At 37.9% G+C, this 19,664-nt stretch overlaps 1 protein-coding gene across 8 annotated transcripts in view; it reads left to right on the top strand.

Moving 5' to 3' along the window:
* The window catches only part of UBE3D (ubiquitin protein ligase E3D), a 203,906-nt gene that overhangs the window by 13,637 nt on the left and 170,605 nt on the right, over positions 1 to 19,664 (top strand). For all 8 annotated transcript variants that reach the window (XR_013534366.1, XM_008994709.4, XM_035296189.3 and 5 more), the window contains exons 3-4: positions 3,052 to 3,142; positions 17,108 to 17,339. Coding sequence is in view for 7 of the 8 variants with exons in the window: in XM_008994709.4 (XP_008992957.3) it covers positions 3,052 to 3,142; positions 17,108 to 17,339 (323 nt within the window). In the remaining variant the exon portion in view is untranslated. The remainder of the gene's footprint in view (positions 1 to 3,051; positions 3,143 to 17,107; positions 17,340 to 19,664) is intronic.

The raw sequence follows: 19,664 nt of genomic DNA, 5'->3' as shown, positions 1-19,664 counted from the left end.
TTTATTGAATAAAATTATTGATTCATAACATCTATTACAATATATGTAATATATGCTTTGGGGGATTAAAATTATGTCAAAAGGGGAAACAGGGTGTAAAAGACTTATGTGACGTTTATTATCAGAGAAAGATTATAATTCTTTCAGCTGCACACTGACATTTCACTGCTGCCTCATCTGTAATAAACCTTTCATCTGAACTGTGTGGATCCTGGAGGTGGGGTCAGCGGGAGTGTTTGGAAGAGCCACTTGGGAGATGCTGAGCATTCTCTTGAGTCTCTATTCTTGGCTTTTGTGAGGAAAGAGAAGACAGAAAGGGTTTCATTTCTTTTTTTGCTGGAGAGCAATTTTTGTTCAAGTCCTGGATTAGTGAATAACTAGTTTTAGTTGGGCAGGGTTGGCTTTAGGACCAAGGGATAGGGAAAAGAGATGTCATGGCACTTAAATGTTATAGGATAAATACTGGGAATGACTATTGGAATAACCATAACAAGAAGGTTAGGGTCACCAAGATGGGAAGTAGACTCCCTGAGAACACCTAATAATGGGCAGAGAAAGTTTTGTTTCAGGGAAGAGACCATGGAAATCTGGATGTTGTGTTGTCATCACCTTCTCCTTCAAAACAGTTATCTCTTTTACATGAGTAACCACAGCAGGAATTTTTTTGGGATCTGGAAATTTGGGAAAGGCAAGCATGAAAGCCACAGTGGAGTGTTTTCTGGGACTGTGATTTTGAGATGGAGGAATAGAGACCACTGGGGACATAGTATTGGGTTTTTGCCCATCCATATTCTGTATTCTGTAACTTAATATACAAATAATCAAAACTGGAATTATTTTAAAAAATTTAAATCTGCAAACATTGTTTAAACTATAGGACAAAATTCAGTTGACTGCTCTGTGTTGATTTGCACATTGTTTGTGTTCGTTGGTCTCCTATTTCTTTACACTTTTAATATATTTTACTCAAGTATCTGAAAAGGAAAACTATCAAAGGTCTGTTCCATAGTGCATGAAAGAGTATGCAAAACAGATTCCTCAGCACTTAATTGCCTAAGTGCCTTCCATATAATAGGTGGTGCATAAATATTTGCTGAATGAATAAATGTGAATAGATGTGTACTGGTATGAACTTGAATCAAACTGTTTTGTAGAAAAGGACTTTTGAAAGTTTTGGCCTTCAGTTTATGTTTCAGGGTTTTTAAAAAGTTGACTTTTCAATGCTAAGAACACCCTTTAAGGACAAGTATAGTAAACATCATACTGGTATACTGCTATTTTGAGTTCAAACTGTGACCCTCCATGTGGAACTAGCTATAGTAGTATGTATTTGAGCAAAGCTGTAGATTGATCCTCAGCAGCAGATCTCTCCCAGGATTTCTCTATACCAGAAACTGAATTTTTTTTTTTTTAAGATGGAGTTTCACTATTGTTACCCAGGCTGGAGTGCAATGGCACAATCTCCGCCTCCTGGGTTCAGGCAATTCTCCTGCTTCAGCCTCCCGAGTGAGATTACAGGCATGCACCACCATGCCCAGCTAATTTTTTATATTTTTAGTAGAGACAGGGTTTCACCATGTTGACCAGGATGGTCTCGATCTCTTGACCTCGTGATCCACCTGCCTCGGCCTCCCAAAGTGCTGGGAATACAGGTGTGAGCCACCGCACCCGGCCAGAAACTGAATTTTAAACCCGACCCAGTGCATCATACTGGGTGGCCAGCAGAGGGTAGTGTTTTACTGAAAATTTGTGGGTCTGGAAAGACTGTTTTATATTCCTAGGTCTCCTCTTAATCTGCTGAAAGTTAAAGAATAATACTGTTTATTTCACCTTAGTGCTATAGGGATTTCTGGCCATCCCTTAAAAACTGTTAAGATTTTTAATGTCCAAGGTGTAAACCTTTTAGCATCAGTTTTTTTAAATCTTAAAATACATATAGAAGAACACAAACAAAATCTACATTGCTTGATACTGATGGATATGACCTCATTTCTTTAGTTAGACTTGTATAGATATATTTTAGTTGTTTCTTTTAAATGAAAGATTCCTTATTTCATAAAAGAAATATTGTAAATGAAGAAAACTTGCTGCCTTATGTTGCTCTTTCCCATAGTGTAAGAAATATATGTTTTTCCCACAGCTTTCAATGTTTTCCCATAGCTTTCATTAGAAATTGAATTTTGCTCTGGGAAGACTGGACTCTTTTTGGAGCCGTTTCATTCCCAGGGAGATTTCCAATAAACACGAGTTTGAGGTCTATTGTTTGTTCATTTGGTAATAAGCTAGAATGGACATAAACCTTGTTTAAATAAAATTAAACTCAAATTTGGGCATGGTGGCTCACACCTGTAATCCCATCACTTTTGGACGCCAAGGCCGGTGGATCACCAAGTCAGGAGTTCAAGACCAGCCTGGCCAAGATGTTGAAATCTTGCCTCTACTGAAAATACAAAAAATTAGCTGGGTGTGGTCGTGGGTGCCTGTAATCCCCACTTCTTGGGAGGCGGAGGCAGAGAATTGCTTGAACCCAGGAGGCAGAGGTAGCAGTGAGCTGAGTTTGTGCCACTGCACTCCAGCCTAGGCAACAGAGCAAAACTTCATCTCAGTAATGATGATAATAATAATAAAATAAAAATGAATTCAAATTTAAGAGCTCTATTTGTTCACTCTGATGAAACACTACTGTAAGACATAGCAGAGGAAAGCTGAGCATGTTGGAGATCTGTGTAGTTAGCTTGATGAGGAGGAAATAGTTCTTTTTCACTCATTCTTAATGTTGGTATTTATAGAATGAGAGAAATAACAAATGTTACATGCATAATGTAGGGCAGCACCTAGCTGTGGAATACTTAGCAAAATCTGTTGTTTTTGAAAACACTTCACAATATTTGCTTCTGCTTGAGTCATCAGATAGTATTAATTAAATGTGTACTTCTAGGTGGATCATAAACTGTTTATGGATGGTAATTTATCATGGCTGTTGAACTGTTTAAGTATGTTAATATATTTGTTTCAACCTCTAAGATTTGCTATTTTGTTGACTTCCTTTAGAACTGATTTCAATGTTTAATCAACACTTACAAGCCCAAGAATGTTGCACATTTTATTGCCAATCCTGTGGTGAAGTCATAATAAAAGACAGGTAAGGAATATATTTAACACTTATTAATTCTGTGTCTGGCAATGGTTATCTCTTTTCCCATCAAAATTTTTGAAGTAATTGTCAATGGAGTAGTATATGGCCTTAAAGTGAAAGCCAGCTTAATGTCACTTTGAATAAAATCAGCCACAAAACTTGCTAGTAATCACAGAGTGCTTAGCTCTTAGGAACATTAAGGGGAGCACTAGGATGCTGATTTTGAGGGACGAGAGCTGATCTTGGCCGAAGAACATGTGCTGATCACTGAAGCACCTCCTTCCTGAAAAGAAACATGGCATCTGTCACATGTTTTATCCAGCGCAATGCTGAGTGACGTTTCCCACATTCAGTGATTTTTTTGCACATAACAGAAGCTTTGCACAACACTTTTTTTTTAACTATTTTTATCAGTGCCCTTCTAAAATCCATTTCCTATTACTCCTGCTTATTAAAACAGAGCATACAGAGCACAAATTAACCTTTTGTAAATGATTAGGTTAATTTTATGACTTATTCTTGCCATGTGCTGTGATTACCCTGTTGAGATGGGAAGGGCTCTTTGCTGGGTTTTTGTTGTTGTTATCAGGGTTTTTTTTGTGGTCCCAAAGGCTGTTTTAATTTTTCTTTTTTCTTTTTTTTGGTCTTCTTTCTTCCTCATGTCAACCTTCTTGTTTCTTGGGCACAAACCCTCCCCGCTGAAATGTCAGCCACTAGTCACTCATAGGCTAGAGAGACAGATTAAATCCTAATTATTGTTAACAATGTTTAAAGAAAGGACTTAGAGTTCTTCATTAGATGGGTTTCCTGAGTCAGGTTCCTAAGACTTATAAGTGAACAGATTCTCCTTATCTGAAACCTGCTTCTCTTCCAGTGTTCCTTACCTGAGTAGTGCTATACTTCTACCTGCGTCCTCAAGGTAGAATACTGATATTGCCTTCAGTTCCTCCCTCTGAGGCAGGGGAGTCCAAGCTTTTGGCTCCCTGGACAACACTGGAAGATGAAGAATTGTTTTGGGCAACACATAAAATACACTAACACTAACAATAGCTGATGAGTTTTAAAAGAATTGCCAAAATTCATAATTTTTAAAAAAAATATATATTTTATTGCACTTTAGGTTCTGGGGTACCTGTGCAGAACATGCAGAATTGTTGCACAGGTACATACATGGCAATGTAGTTTGCTGCCTCCATCACCGTCACCTGTATCTGGCATATCTCCCCATGTTATCCCTTCCCAACTTCCTACCCATCACTCTCCCTCCTGTAGTCCCCCCGCAACAGACCCCAGTGTGTAATGCTCCCCTCCCTCTGTCCATGTGTTCTCATTGTTCAATACCCACCTATGAGTGAGAACAGGCAGTGTTTGATTTTCTGTTCTTGTGTCAGTTTGCTGAGAATGATGGTTTCCAGATTTATCTATATCCCTACAAAGGACACGTACTCATTGTTTTTTGTGGCTGTGTAATATTACATGCTGTATATGTGCCACATTTTCCTTGTCCAATCTATCATTGATGGGCATTTGGGTTGGTTCCAAGTCTTTACTATTGTAAACAGTGCCACAGTGAACATACGTGTGCATGTGTCTTTATAATAGAATGATTTATAATCCTTTGGGTGTATACCCAGTAATAGGATGTCTGGGTTAAATGGAATTTCTATTTCTAGGTCCTTGAGGAATCGCCACACTGTCTTCCACAATGGTTGATCTAATTTACACTCCTACCAACAGTGTAAAGGTGTTCCTGTTTCTCCACATCCTCTCCAGCATCTGTTGTCTCCAAATTTTTTAATGATTGCCATTCTAACTGGCATGAAATGGTATCTCAATGTGGTTTTGATTTGCATTTCTCTAATGAGCAGCAATGATGAGCATTTTTTCCTACGGTTGTTGGCCTCATATATGTCTTCTTTTGGGAAGTGTCTGTTCATATCCTTTGCCCACTTTTTGATGGGTTTGTTTTTTTTCTTGTAAATCTGTTTTAGTTGTTTGTAGATTCTGGATATTAACCGTTTGTCAGAATCAATATTGTGAAAATGGCCATACTGCCCAAAGTAATTTATAGATTCAACACTGTCGCCATCAAGCTACCTATGACCCTCTTCGCAGAACTGGAAAAAAGCACATTAAACTTCATATAGAACTGAAAGAGAGCCCACATAGCCAAGTCAATTCTAAGCAAAAAAGAACAAAGCTGGAGGTATCACGCTACCTGACTTCAAACTATACTGCAAGGCTACAGTAATCCAAACAGCATGGTACTGGTACCAAAACAGAGATAAGACCATTGGAACAGAACAGAGGCCTCAGAGGCAACGCCACACATGTATAACCATCTGGTCTTTGACAAGCCTGACAAAAACAAGCAATGGGGAAAGGATTCCCTGTTTAATAAGTGATATTGGGAAAACTGGCTAGGCATGTGCAGAAAGCAGAAACTGGACCCCTTCCTGACACCTTATACTAAAATTAACTCCAGATGGATTAAAGACTTAAACATAAGACCTAATACCATAAAAACCCTAGAAGAAAACCTAGGCAAAACTATTCAGGACATAGGCATAGGCAAGGACTTCATGACTAAAACAACAAGAGCCAAAATAGACAAATCAGATCTAATTAAACTCCACAACTTCTGCACGGCAAAAGAAACAATCATTAGAGTGAAACAGAATGGGAAAAATCTCATGTTTTAAGAAAGTTTACATATTTGTGTTGGGCCACATTCAAAGCTGTTGGGCCCCATGTGGCCCAGCAGCCATGGGTCAGACAAGCTTGCTCTAAGGGGTTCCGCCCATAAATAGTTAGTTGCCAGATTCTTTTGCATAGCATGTCTTATGTAAGTCCACTTGCCTCCACTCTAGTGCCTCCACCTTAGTTGAGGCCACTGTCTTCTCACCTAATTACACTTGTTGCCAGCTCCTCATCCACTGAGCCTCCCTCTAGTTTCACCCTCTCGTCTGATCTATTTTAGCACAACTGAGTCATTGTTCTCAAATGTATCAGGCTCTACTGGTCAAACCCCTCCTGGGCCCCCCATTTCTCCAATATAAATTCCAGAAACATGCTACGTTAGGATCTTTGTGAGTTTACCTCTATTTAACTCTCCACCCTCACATTTCATACTTCTTTCCCCAACCTATTCCTCCTCGCCCCAAAAACATCCCATTATTGAATAGCATTCTGTACACAGCTCTGGTGATTAGTGTGTAAGCCCAGTAGTCTCTTCATGATTCTTTTCATCTGGGGCCTTATGAAAGTGACTTCCTTTCCTGGAATGCACCCCACACCCTGTCTCCCCCTTGTTGGCTCCTACCTGAACTTCATAATTCAGCTGACAGAACAACCACTGTTAGGAGCCTTCTCTCAACCCTGGGTTGGTTTAGGTGCTTTTCTAAGGTTTATTTGCCTGTCTTCACAATTAAACTGTAGGCTCTCGGAGTGGAGATAATCTTGTCCACTGTATCCTTTATCCTTAGTCTTTTGAGAGTGCCATATAGTGTAGTCCCTTCTGAGTCTGCCTAGTAGTACAGACTCAGAAGCCAGACCAACTGGGTTTACACCTGCCATTTACTAGCTGTGTGACTCTGGGCAAGTCTTAACCATTCTGTGCCTCAATTGTCTTATTGCAAAAATGTGGCTAACAATAAGGACCTACCTCATTTGTTTGCTAGGAGAATAGAGTGAGTTTAAGTGTTTATGACAGTGCCTGGCATGTGGCAAGCATTCAGAATTAGCTACTGCTATGATTACCATTCTCATCATCGTCATCATTCCCATCCTCAGCATCAGGCACTGTCCCTGGTGAATGGTATGGTCTCAATCAATTTTTGCTGGTTGAATGGAATGAACATTGACATGTTTGTTTTGGCCTTCCACCAACCTCTCTTGCTTGCTTCCTGATTTCTGGCAGTGTCCCAGGTGGATGAGATGGTGCAGAGTTACACTGGCATAAGTGAGAGGTTACAAATGGAGGATCCTCAGAAGGACTATCTTGACTAAGAAATGAGGTGACTTTAAATTTGCAGAGGAGAGACCTTATCTTTGCTTGGATTACATAAAGGTTGAAGTTACTGCATGTACTCAGTGACAGGCCCACTTTATCCTAAAAGGTTCAGGGGAATCTCAGTTTACATTGTAGTTTAATCAAGAGTGTTTCCGCTCCCTCAGTCTAGTTTAGGCTTTGGTTGAATTCTCAAATGAAGTTTATGAAACATTCATTCCTAGACAACAATGGGAATACCTAGAAGTTATAGTCAGAACATGTTAAATCCGTGTAACAGTATTTCCTGGTGCTGCTTACAGTAAAGGATGTGTTCATTCATTATTGGCTGTTATTCGTGTTTCATTGGAAGAGGATGATAATATGAAAAATATTTATCTGTTGCCCCCATTTTTTCTGTTCAAGAACTGTATCATCTGTGTCAGTCCCTTTTACAGTCATGGAACTGAGAACTAGAAGGGCAGCAATCACTCTCTCTACCCCTGACCATCCGCAGGCCCTGGAGGCAGGAGCAGGAGAATGGACCTGGGTTTGAACTCCAGCTTTGTGACTTAGTAGCTGGGAAGTCACATTTGTGCTACGTCTGGTTCTTGTAATACAGCCTTCTAATAAGGCCTGTTTCCTAAACTTGTCAAGCGAGTTAAAGGGTGTAACATATGTAATAGTTAATGCTCAGCAAGTCTTTTAAGTTGGTTTTATAGACTTTTACCCCCTTTTCCAAATTGTTCCTATTAACAAACTAGAAAATTATCTAGTTTAGCATTTCAAAGCTTTTGGTTTCAGGACTGTGATTCACATACTCTATATGTGTCCAGGAAATGAGTTCCCTTTCTCTTTTTCTCTCTGAGAAGATAAACAGTGGACTTGACTTAGCCTTTGCCTCATTTAAGCAAGGCTTACACAAAAGCTTTTTCGTATCACACCCGTGTGCCTGGCATATGCATGCCTCTTCAATAATGCAGAGAAATCCTTAGTAAATGACTTAAGGCTTCACTTACCTTTAACTCTTAGGTAGCATGCCCTGTGACTATGTTGTATGGAAAAAAAATGGTTTCTTAAGTATCTGCACATGCATTTCATGTTGACCGTTAATGTTAAACCCAGTATTCTTATTTCTCCCTCAGTTTTCTGTTTTACATGAGTGGTAAGGACAACTTTGTGCTCGTTAAATAGAAACAAGACCAAAGGTATTCAAAAGAGTATGTGTGTGCCATAATCAAAATCAACTAATTGTAAACATATTTCCCAGGAAGTTACCTTGGAATATGTTGATTTATCTGTATTGGGAGCAAATCCATAGGAGCAGTGGACCAGAGTTAAGATATGCTTACTGGCTAGTCTTATTATCTGGGTACATGTTACATTAATTTCCTTGGCTCCAGTTTCTTCATATAAATGAAGATGTTGGATTAGATAAACCTGTTATATTCTGTGAGGCACAAAATTTCCCTGATCAGTGAACCTCATTTCGTATTTGAGATATCATGTACTTTGTGATTCATGATTATTTGACAGTATGAAACTAATGCTTATTCCTTTTTTTAAAAAAAAAATAAAAAAGGTTCTTGTCAACCAAATTATAGAAATAAGATGTTGTAGAGGGCAGTTTAAACATTAAAACTCATTAATGGCTTTTAATACTTACTAGCACCAGGGCACATGGCATCTGCTAATGAGGGCAGCTTATTTTCTTTTTCTTTCTTTCTTTCTTTTTTTTTTGAGAGGGAGCCTCACTCTGTTGCCAGGCTGGAGTATATTGGTGGGACCTCAGCTTACTGCAAGCTCCTGGTTTCAAACCATTTTCCTGCCTCAGCCTCCTGAGTAGCTGGAACTACAAGCCCGAGCCACCACACCCAGCTAATTTTTGTATTTTTAGTAGAGTTGGGGTTTCACCATGTTGGCCAGGATGGTCTTGTTCTCCTGACATCATGATGCACCCACCTCGGCTTCGCAAAGTGCTGGGATTTCAGGTGTGAGCCACCACGCCCGGCTGTGGCTTTTTTTCTTAATTTAAGGTCACATATTCTTAGCTATTTGTTGTGGTTATTTGAAAACAAATGTCTCATTTCTTTATAATAAATTTCTCCAATTTATATTTTATCAGATAATAGTTTTTCTCTAAAATTTGTGTGAATATATGTAATTTTTGATTTTGCTTTTGTTAAGATTAACAGGCCCTAATCGCCAGCAACTGTAGTAACATTTACTTTGTTGTGAATACTCTCAGAAACAGCCAGATATTCCTTGTGTTTGGAATTTATGTCTTCTAGAGATAAATTCATCTCATACATGAATGAAATCAGTTGGCCAAACAAACTTTCAAACTCAAGCCTTTTGATTTTCAGATGATTTGAAACAGAGTGGCTCTCCTGAGGTCTCTTGATGGTCCACCTTGTTCTCCCTGCACTGGCAGGGTAGTGCTAGGTATCAGCTCAGAGCTCATAAGGGCATGGAGACCCTAGAGGGAAACCAGAGCTTATGAGGGCATTGAGACCCTAGAGAGAAACAAGCAAGATGGGATCTTTGGAAACATGAGATGTCAGGATATCCAACCACTCAATTGATTGACTGGGCAGATGAGCTACAATTGTAATCTGAAAATAACTACTCCCAAGAATACTGTCAGTTTTCTACATGAAAGAGAACAAAGAGGTTAAAAAAAGAGTACAGGCACCAGCTGCACTGTTGCTAACATTGTAGGAACTTTTAGAATAAAATTATACTTTTGTGGCTCTAATCATACTATGTACATAATAGTATTAAAATGCTAAGCTAGTTTTATAGGATTTGTGGCTTGCCAGTCAGAGAATGTCACCTGAATTTATCTAATTTCAGCAGCCGTATTTTTGAGCTTTAGATAATTGATGTTTTTTTTTAATTTTTTATTTGATTATACGTTTTGGGGTACATGAGCAGAGCATGCGAGACAGTTGCATAGGTACACACATGGCAGTGTGCTTTGCTTTTCTTCTCCCCTTCACCCACATTTGGCATTTCTCCCCAGGCTATCCCTCCCCACCTCCCCCTCCCACTGGCCCTAACCTTTTCCCCCCAATAGACCCCAGTGTTTAGTACTCCCCTTTCTGTGTCCATGTGTTCTCATTTTTCATCACCCACCTATGAGTGAGAATATGCGGTGTTTCATTTTCTGTTCTTGTGTCAGTTTGCTGAGGATGATGTTCTCCAGATTCATCCATGTCCCTACAAACGACACAAACTCATCATTTCTGATTGCTGCATAATATTCCATGGTGTATATGTGCCACATTTTTCCAATCCAGTCTATTATCAATGGGCATTTGAGTTGATTCCAGGTCTTTGCTATTGTAAACAGTGCTGCAACGAACATTCGTGTACATGTGTCCTTATAGTAGAACGATTTATAGTCTTTTGGATATATACCCAGTAATGGGATTGCTGGGTCAAATGGAATTTCTATTTCTAAGGCCTTGAGGAATCGCCACACTGTCTTCCACAATGGTTGAACTAATTTACACTCCCACCAACAGTGTAAAAGTGTTCCTTTTTCTCCACATCCTCTCCAGCATCTGTTGTCTCCAGATTTTTTAATGATCGCCATTCTAACTGGCGTGAGATGGTATCTCAATGTGGTTTTGATTTGCATCTCTCTGATGACCAGTGACGATGAGCATTTTTTCATATGATTGTTGGCCTCATATATGTCTTCTTTCGTGAAGTATCTGTTCATATCCTTTGCCCACTTTTGAATGGGCTTGTTTGTTTTTTTCCTGTAAATCTGCTTGAGTTCTATGTAAATTCTGGATATCAGCCCTTTGTCAGATGGGTAGACTGCGAAAATTTTTTCCCATTCTGTTGGTTGCCGATCCACTCTAGTGACTGTTTCTTTTTCCGTGCAGAAGCTGTGGAGTTTCATTAGGTCCCATTTGTCTATTTTGGCTTTTGTTGCCGATGCTTTTGGTGTTTTGTTCATGAAGTCCTTGCCTACTCCTATGTCCTGGATAGTTTTGCCTAGATTTCCTTCTAGGGTTTTTATGGTGCCAGGTCTTATGTTTAAGTCTTTAATCCATCTGGAGTTAATTTTAGTGTAAGGTGTCAGGAAGGGGTCCAGTTTCTGCTTTCTGCACATGGCTAGCCAGTTTTCCCAACACCATTTGTTAAACATGGAATCCTTGCCCCATTGCTTGTTTTTGTCAGGTTTATCAAAGATTGTATAGTTGTATGTATGTTGTGTTGCCTCCGGTGCCTCTGTTTTGTTCCATTGGTCTATATCTCTGTTTTGGTACCAGTACCATGCTGTTTTGATTACTGTAGCCTTGTAGTATAGTTTGAAATCTGGTAGTGTGATGCCCCCCGCTGTGTTCTTTTTGCTTAGAATTGACTTGGCTATGCGGGCTCTCTTTTGGTTCCATATGAAGTTCATGGTGGTTTTTTCCAGTTCTGTGAAGAAAGTCATTGGTAGCTTGATGGGGATAGCGTTGATTCTGTAAATTACTTTGGGCAGTATAGCCATTTTCACGATATTAATTCTTCCTAACCATGAACATGGAATGTTTCTCCATCTGTTTGTGTCCTCTCTGATTTCGTTGAGCAGTGGTTTGTAGTTCTCCTTGAAGAGGTCCCTTACGTTCCTTGTGAGTTGTATTCCAAGGTATTTTATTCTTTTTGTAGCAATTGCGAATGGCAGTTCGCTCTTGATTTGGCTTTCTTTAAGTCTGTTATTGGTGTAGACGAATGCTTGTGATTTTTGCACATTGATTTTATATCCTGAGACTTCGCTGAAGTTGTTTATCAGTTTCAGGAGTTTTTGGGCTGAGGCAATGGGGTCTTCTAGGTATACTATCATGTTGTCTGCAAATAGAGACAATTTGGCTTCCACCTTTCCTATTTGAATACCCTTTATTTCTTTTTCTTGCCTGATTGCTGTGGCTAGAACTTCCAGTACTATATTGAATAGGAGTGGTGAGAGAGGGCATCCTTGTCTAGTGCCAGATTTTAAAGGGAATGCTTCCAGTTTTTGCCCATTCAGTATGATATTGGCTGTTGGTTTGTCATAAATAGCTTTTATTACTTTGAGATACGTTCCATCGATACCGAGTTTATTGAGGGTTTTTAGCATAAAGGGCTGTTGAATTTTGTCAAATGCCTTCTCTGCGTCAATTGAGATCATCATGTGGTTTTTGTTTTTGGTTCTGTTTATGTGGTGAATTACGTTGATAGACTTGCGTATGTTGAACCAGCCTTGCATCCCTGGGATGAATCCTACTTGATCATGATGAATAAGTTTTTTGATTTGCTGTTGCAATCGGCTTGCCAATATTTTATTGAAGATTTTTTCATCTATGTTCATCATGGATATTGGCCTGAAGTTTTCTTTTCTCGTTGGGTCTCTGCCGGGTTTTGGTATCATTGATGTTATTAATACTCTTTTTTTTTTTTTTTTTTTTGAGACGGAGTTTTGCTCTTGTTACCCAGGCTGGAGTGCAATGGTGCGATCTCGGCTCACCGCAACCTCCGCCTCCTGGGTTCAGGCAATTCTCCTGCCTCAGCCTCCTGAGTAGCTGGGATTACAGGCACGCGCCACCATGCCCAGCTAATTTTTTGTATTTTTGGTAGAGATGGGGTTTCACCATGTTGACCAGGATGGTCTTGATCTCTGGACCTCAATATCCACCCGCCTCGGCCTCCCAAAGTGCTGGGATTACAGGCTTGAGCCACCGCGCCTGGCCCTATTAATACTTTTAATGTCCACTTGGTTATAATCCAATGTGTAAAAGCTGTTATTACTATTGTTATTATCACTGATTAATGGTTGATTTTAAAGTTAAGGGCATAATTTTATTTTCTTACATACGTTTCTTTATTTTCACATTCTTTACCTCTATTAACTTTAAAGTTCGCGGGCATACTTTATCTTATGTGTATTTTAAGTTATTTTCTATAAGTTTGTGCTTATAGTGCATTAAAAACTAGCAAATTTTAATTTATTTTGAAGTTGTGTTGCTGCTCGTCATAGAATCTTAAGCTGAGAGGAAATTTAGGAAATCATTTCATTCTTTCTTTGAGCTCCACCAGGTTTCTCCCTAAAAACTAACCTTGAAAACAATGGTATCTATTTTATTTTGAAAGTTGTCTTGAGAAGTAGATTATATCAAAGTATATTTTTCATGGTTTTGGATAAATATGCTTTCAATAAAGCAATGATTAAAATATTTTGTCCTTAAAGGTTTTATGTTTTCTTCAAAACATTTAAAAAAATCTACTTTAAAAACTCTTTTGTCTTTGCCATGACTTGCAGATTTGGCACTTTCTTGCTCCTGGCATCTTACATAGATTGTTATAGGATATATTATAGCTTTTATTCCCATGATATGTGGTCACATTAAGTTTAAAATATCATTTTGTGTTAATGTGAGTTGTCTCCCAGATCTCTGTAAATATTTTATTTCCCTGATCATGTAGGGGATTTTGACATTGTTATAATTTGCACTGTATTGAGGGTTTGTTTATTGGCACGACATGCAATATGTCAGGAGACAAAAGAGCTTAATGATGGAGAAAGTCCAGGAGCCTATTTAGGCCTAACTCCCTCCCACTCTAAACAGGCAATTTATTTGCCCTCTTCTGCTGCTGCTTCTTGGTAAAATTCAAATCTGACCTGCTGCTTCTCTACTTAAAATTCTGTAATACTTCCCACCCACCTGAAGTACCAAATCCCTATCCCTTAGCATGGCCTGGAGACCCCACACAGTTTGCCACCATCCTACCTGCCCAAGTCTCCTCTATTGCTGTTCTGCATTACCAGGAGAGGGAATATATTCTAAGGAAAGAGTTTGGTTTTGGAGTCAGGAAGACCTGGGCTAAGAACCTGCCATTACTGATCACCTCTGATTCTGTGAACTTACACGGATTATTTGACGTTTCTCAACCTCACTTTCCTCCTCTGAACAGAGAAATGATATTTCTTGTCTCACAAAGTTGTTGCAAGCATTAAATAAAATAAGGTGTGTGTAGTGCCCACCAAGGGTCTTCTTAAGTTAACTAAACACGAGGACTCACAAGGCTACCACAGGCCACGTTCCTTGCCAGCAGGGCAGCTTCAAGAAGTCCTCTCAGCAGGGCCTCTGCATGTTTACACAAGTGACAGCTCACAGACCTTTCTGGGGACTGTTGTCTCCCCACACGACATAGTTCCAGGTACAAAGCATAAGCTCCAGATCAGGGAGGTACAGGAGTTGCTCTGGCTTAGAAGTCTCCTGCTTTAAGTAGCTGATCTCTGTTATAGCAATTCTTGACATTGTTTCTAGGGTTCCCAAGAAGAGACTGCATTCAGGGAAGGCCAAAGCATAGCATTCCTATCAGACAGTTACAGCGCATTCACATTTCTTCCTGATTCAGATGCAGTTTACCAACCAAGGATCATTTTTACTGTAAAGCAGTGTTGCCTAGCAATATAGTCAATGTCTAAGATCTTACCTGGTTTCCAGGGTAACAGAGCTAGGTGGTTAAACCAAAGTTTAGATTCTCAAGCAGCAAGGGAAAAGGTTTGTTAACCCATTCATTCTAATGTGCAACAGACCCAACCAGGGGCTTCACACATTACAGTTCTCAAAATACGCTAGTTCATTTCTTCAACAAATATTTAAGAGCTCGTGCTATATGTTAAGAGCAATGTAAGACAGAAGTACAGTGTCAAGGTAAACAGATATGGCATTTACCTTCATAGTGTTTTTTCCATGATGCCCCTAATTCCTTTCATTGCCTGGAAAACTATCCTTCAAAGGACAGCTCAGATATTACCTTTTCTCTGAAGTCTATGCACAATCTAATCCCCTAGCACTTTGTGTATATTGCCCTGAATTCATGGATTGGTCTTGGGGATCCATGAATCCCCTAAAGTAATATGCAGATTTTGTGTGCTCATAGGAATGTATGTTTGAGGAAAGGGACTAACACTTTTCTTGTTCAGTGGGATCTGTACTACTCCCCCTGCACCTGCCACCCCAAGAATTTAGAACCATTACTCTGTTATGAGCATTTATAACATGTGGTTTTGTTATTTGTTTATAGGTCTATATTTCTTACTAGAACATGAGTATCTTAAATGAGACAACTGTTATGTATTCATATTTTGTGCCAGGAGAATGCCTGCATCATAGTAGACTTCTAGGAAATGTATGTTGAAAGAATCACTTCTTAGTATGCCTACCAGGTTCAGCACCTTGATGATACCAATGGTGCAGTGTATGCTAATTTCAAAGGAAAACTTCTACCTTATGGTAAACTAAAATCAACCTTTCTTGTTCCTAGCTTTGTCCTCTGCAGTTATAAATTGTGTACCCTCTTCCAAATTGTAATTGCCCTTTTATGTGATTCAGTTGTTTGGGGAAATCAAAGGAAAATGGTTAACACGGGGGCATTGTTTAAAAAAAAAGTTGCATTCACATCTTAAATATTTTTTTTTAATTGACATCTTAAATATTTTAACTTATAACATCTGAATGTACAATAATTTACTAGTATTTGTATCTTGTTAGAAGGAGAAACTTAGCAGATATTATGTTAACCAAGTTATCAAGATTTTCATCACTAAGTTGTATTGATATGATATATTCTCTGATGTTATGAGACTTTCCCCCAACCCATACCACCAGTCTAATCTTGAGACAATATTAGACAAACTGAGATTGAAGAATATTCTGTAAAATACCTGAGCTTTTCAAAAGTCTCAAGTTTCTGAAAAATAAGGAAATACTGAGAAACTATTACAGACCAGATGAGACTAGGGAGACATGATTACTAAATGCAAAGTGTTATCATGAATTAGATCTTGGAACGGAAGGAAGGGATATTAGTAGAAAAACAGGTGAAATTCAAAGTGTATAGTTTTGACCAATGTATCATGGTCTCATAAAATATTAACATTAGGGACAGCTGGGTGAAGTGCATATGGGAACTAATATACTACCTTTGTAACTTTTCTGTAAATCTAAAATTATTCCAAAATAAAAAGTTTGTTAAAACATAGTAATAGAAGAATTTATAGAAGAAAGTTGTTAGGTGATTTGACAGTTAAGACACGTAAACCGAAATAAAAGTCAGGAACACCAAAAAAATTTGTAACAGACTAATAGAGCTAGGGTTTATACTCTTAATATAGAACACATTTTTACAAATTAATAAAAACATAATAATATCCTGGAAAATAGTCACTAACACAATTCACAGAAGAAACACAGTGATCTCTAAGTAGAAAAACTAGATGAATCTCACCAGTAATTTAAGAGTTGCCAATTAAAGCAGTACTGAAAATAATTTCACCTATTACTAGTGCAGAATTGGAAAAATGATAATATCCAATTATGAAAAGGGTGAGTGGAGGAATTAGAGATTGGCACAACCTTTCTGGAAAGAAGTTCATCTATTAGGTGTTGGGTTTTAAAATATGCATATCATTTGTGCTTATCATCTCTTACTTATATAAGATTCTTTCCAAGGAAATAGATACGTTAATAAATGTTCTAACAGGAGCATTCATCACAGAGTTATTGATAATGAAATCCTCAAAACGTAAATGTCTAACAGGTGAGGGAATGATCTCAAAAGTTCTGATGTACTTATGGAATAGAATGTTGTGGACTAATTAGGATTCATCTAAATAAAACAACAAAAACAAGATATAGTATGTATAGTCACCATTCCAAATATATCTTTTGAATGGATGGCAGAGAAACACAATGTCATGTGAAAAGTAGTACTTACCTCTGGGTAGTGAGATAAAAGGACGATTTTTGCTTTGTGTATTCCTCCTTGCATTTTCAAAATTACCTCTAGTGAGTATATATTACTTTTATAATTGGGGAAAAATTAGCATTGCAAGCCTTGTGGTTAATGAATTTCTTTCATCTTTTATGTTCATTTAATTAAGAGAATGTTAGTTTTATTTTGTTCTGTGTAAAGCAATTTTTTCCTCTTTCCACTAGGAAGCTGCTCAGGGTGCTCCCACTGCCAAGTGAGAATTGGGGAGCTCTAATTGGAGAATGGTGTTGTCATCCCGACCCCTTTGCTAATAAACCACTTCATCCGCAAGAAGAGGACTGCTTTATTGGAGACTCTTTCTTTTTGGTGAATTTAAGAACCAGTTTGTGGCAGCCAAGACCTGAACTATCTCCTGTGGAGATGTGCTGTGTTTCTTCTGACAACCATTGTAAATTGGTAAAATATCATTTCAAAATAAATGCTAATTTAGAGGTTGTCTTAGATACTGGTTTCTTCAATCTTCTCGTAGTTCAGGACTTGTTACACAGACTGCTGTAGAGACCAAAATTCATTATGTTCAACTGTCATCTCTATCTGCTTTATCAAAACAGGAAGAATCATGTTTTGGCTTTAAACTAAAACAGCCACAGGGGCCTAGAAGAATAAGGAGAGGAAGACCTCTGCAGGTGTAGAATGGGGAGTACTACCACTTTACAAACCAAAATGTCCCACTTTCTTGTTCTTAGGACAATATTCCATAATTTGTGTGCATTTTATCCTAAATAGTCCGATTTAAGTTAAAAGTGTTCTCTTGCTCTGGGATATGTACTATCTGATTAAGCTGAGGTATTTTAGTATTTCTGCCCATAGACTAGACTTCTACCGAAGTCATAAATGCAGATGTCATCAAGTAAAAAGAGGAATGGAGGAGCCCAGGAATGGAGATAAAGCTCGTGTTGCAGGGTCTAAGTTGGTGCTTGACAATGTGAGGTCTGATGGCTCTTGCTGTATAAGTTGCTTTGGGAAGAAGGCAATTTTCTTTCACTGCAGAGAACGAGTGTTTTACTTTATTTTAAAAGAAAATCAGTGGCATTGGCGTGGCCCTATGAGAAATCATTCCCCTGATGGGCAGTCAAAATAGATGTTATTTAAAAAGTAAAGAAAATCATTGCCAGAGAATCATTTTAGCATCTGATTGTTGGTGGGAACAAAAACATTGTATTTTAAATTTCATTTAGAACTCATTTAATTTTTGTAATAAGAACTGAGCGACTGCAGGAAATACGTAGTAGTTGGGCAGCTCTTAGGTTTAAATTAGTTTTATAGAATTATTTTGAGGGAGATGAATGTTAAATGTGGAAGTTAAGTTGTTGTCAGATAAAATTATTTAAGTGCCCCATCTTACACTGTAAACAGAAATCCCTTTACTAAATATGGTTAACTCTGATGAACTATAGTACTTTACATTTTATATTTTAAAAGGTGAATAGTAAGTTCATATAAATTTGTTATATTTAATATGATTAATTTAATTTGTATTTTGATCTAAATATATGTACTAATACTTTATTATTTTATGTGTTTTAAATTTCATCTTTATGATTAAGCTATACATTTAAAAATATTTGGAAGTTGTGAGCAGAAAAGCAGAGAAAGATTAAATGAGGGAAACATGATTTTGAATAAACTCAGCACTCTGTGCTGAAATATATTCTTCACATTTACATCTTTATCAGTTATGTGATGCCATTTACAAGAATTTCTCTTCATAGTAAACAGCTGTCTGATCCATTAAAGAAAGTCCCTTCATATTTTTAGACATAACAGTTTTTAGTATCAAGGAGACTGTGGGAAATTCTGTACTATCATGACAAGCTGCTGTTGACAAGATTTTCTTCAAGTTAGCCTAGATGAAAGTTCTGCTTTAATTGTATATTATAGTAGTCCAAAGAGTGTGCCTGTGACCAAAATAGAAACATAAATTTGGAGGGACTGCTTAAACAGTGCTCTCAAGGCTCTTGTGGGAACAAGGCTTCTCTGTGCTATTGAAAACCTTTTTCTCCTATCACCCACTCTAGCCATCTAGCAAGGTTTTGAAATGTCACATGGTAACAAAGCATCCTAATGGTATCTCTTGGGAAACATTTTTTTGGTGAGATTATATCAAGAGTCCTTAGAAATTGAAACAACACAAAGAGAAAATAAAGCAGGGACAGGAGGCTAATCCACCTCTCTGAGCAGCCCTGCCATGTCTCAGATATATTGACTTAATTAGTCCACAACAGTGTCTGTCTTTGCTCTGTAGAGTTCCCACACTGTTAGACTGCTTCATTGCACAACTTGCTTTATTATTTTTGAAGGCTAGGTGAAGAAAAATGCATTACAAAAAGAGATTCTCTTTAAACAAAATGTATGTGTTGTAATATGTTTAATTTAAAAAATCTGCTTTAAAAACAGCACAAACAAACAGACATGAAACCCAACTCTATTAATTTCTTTTCTTCCGTAGCCTTTTAGAACTTACAGTACTTTATTTGCGCCTTTGTCATTGCAGCAGTATCTACTTATTTTTAAAAGATACCTGCTGAAGATTTCCCTATTCACGTATTCATGTATCATCTCTCTTGTGCTATTTTGTGCCTACCCACATAATAAAAATGGGATCTTATAATAATGGGATGATAAAGATGGCATTTCATCCTTTTATAAGATTCAAACTATTATTCAAGACTTCACTCTTTTTTAAAGAACAAATAAAATTGATCTTTGATTATATTAATA

This window comes from Callithrix jacchus, chromosome 4, assembly GCF_049354715.1.
Source record: "Callithrix jacchus isolate 240 chromosome 4, calJac240_pri, whole genome shotgun sequence".
Lineage (NCBI taxonomy): Eukaryota > Metazoa > Chordata > Mammalia > Primates > Cebidae > Callithrix > Callithrix jacchus.
Note: the sequence above shows the minus strand (reverse complement) of the source record. Positions and strands in the feature narration are given on the sequence as shown.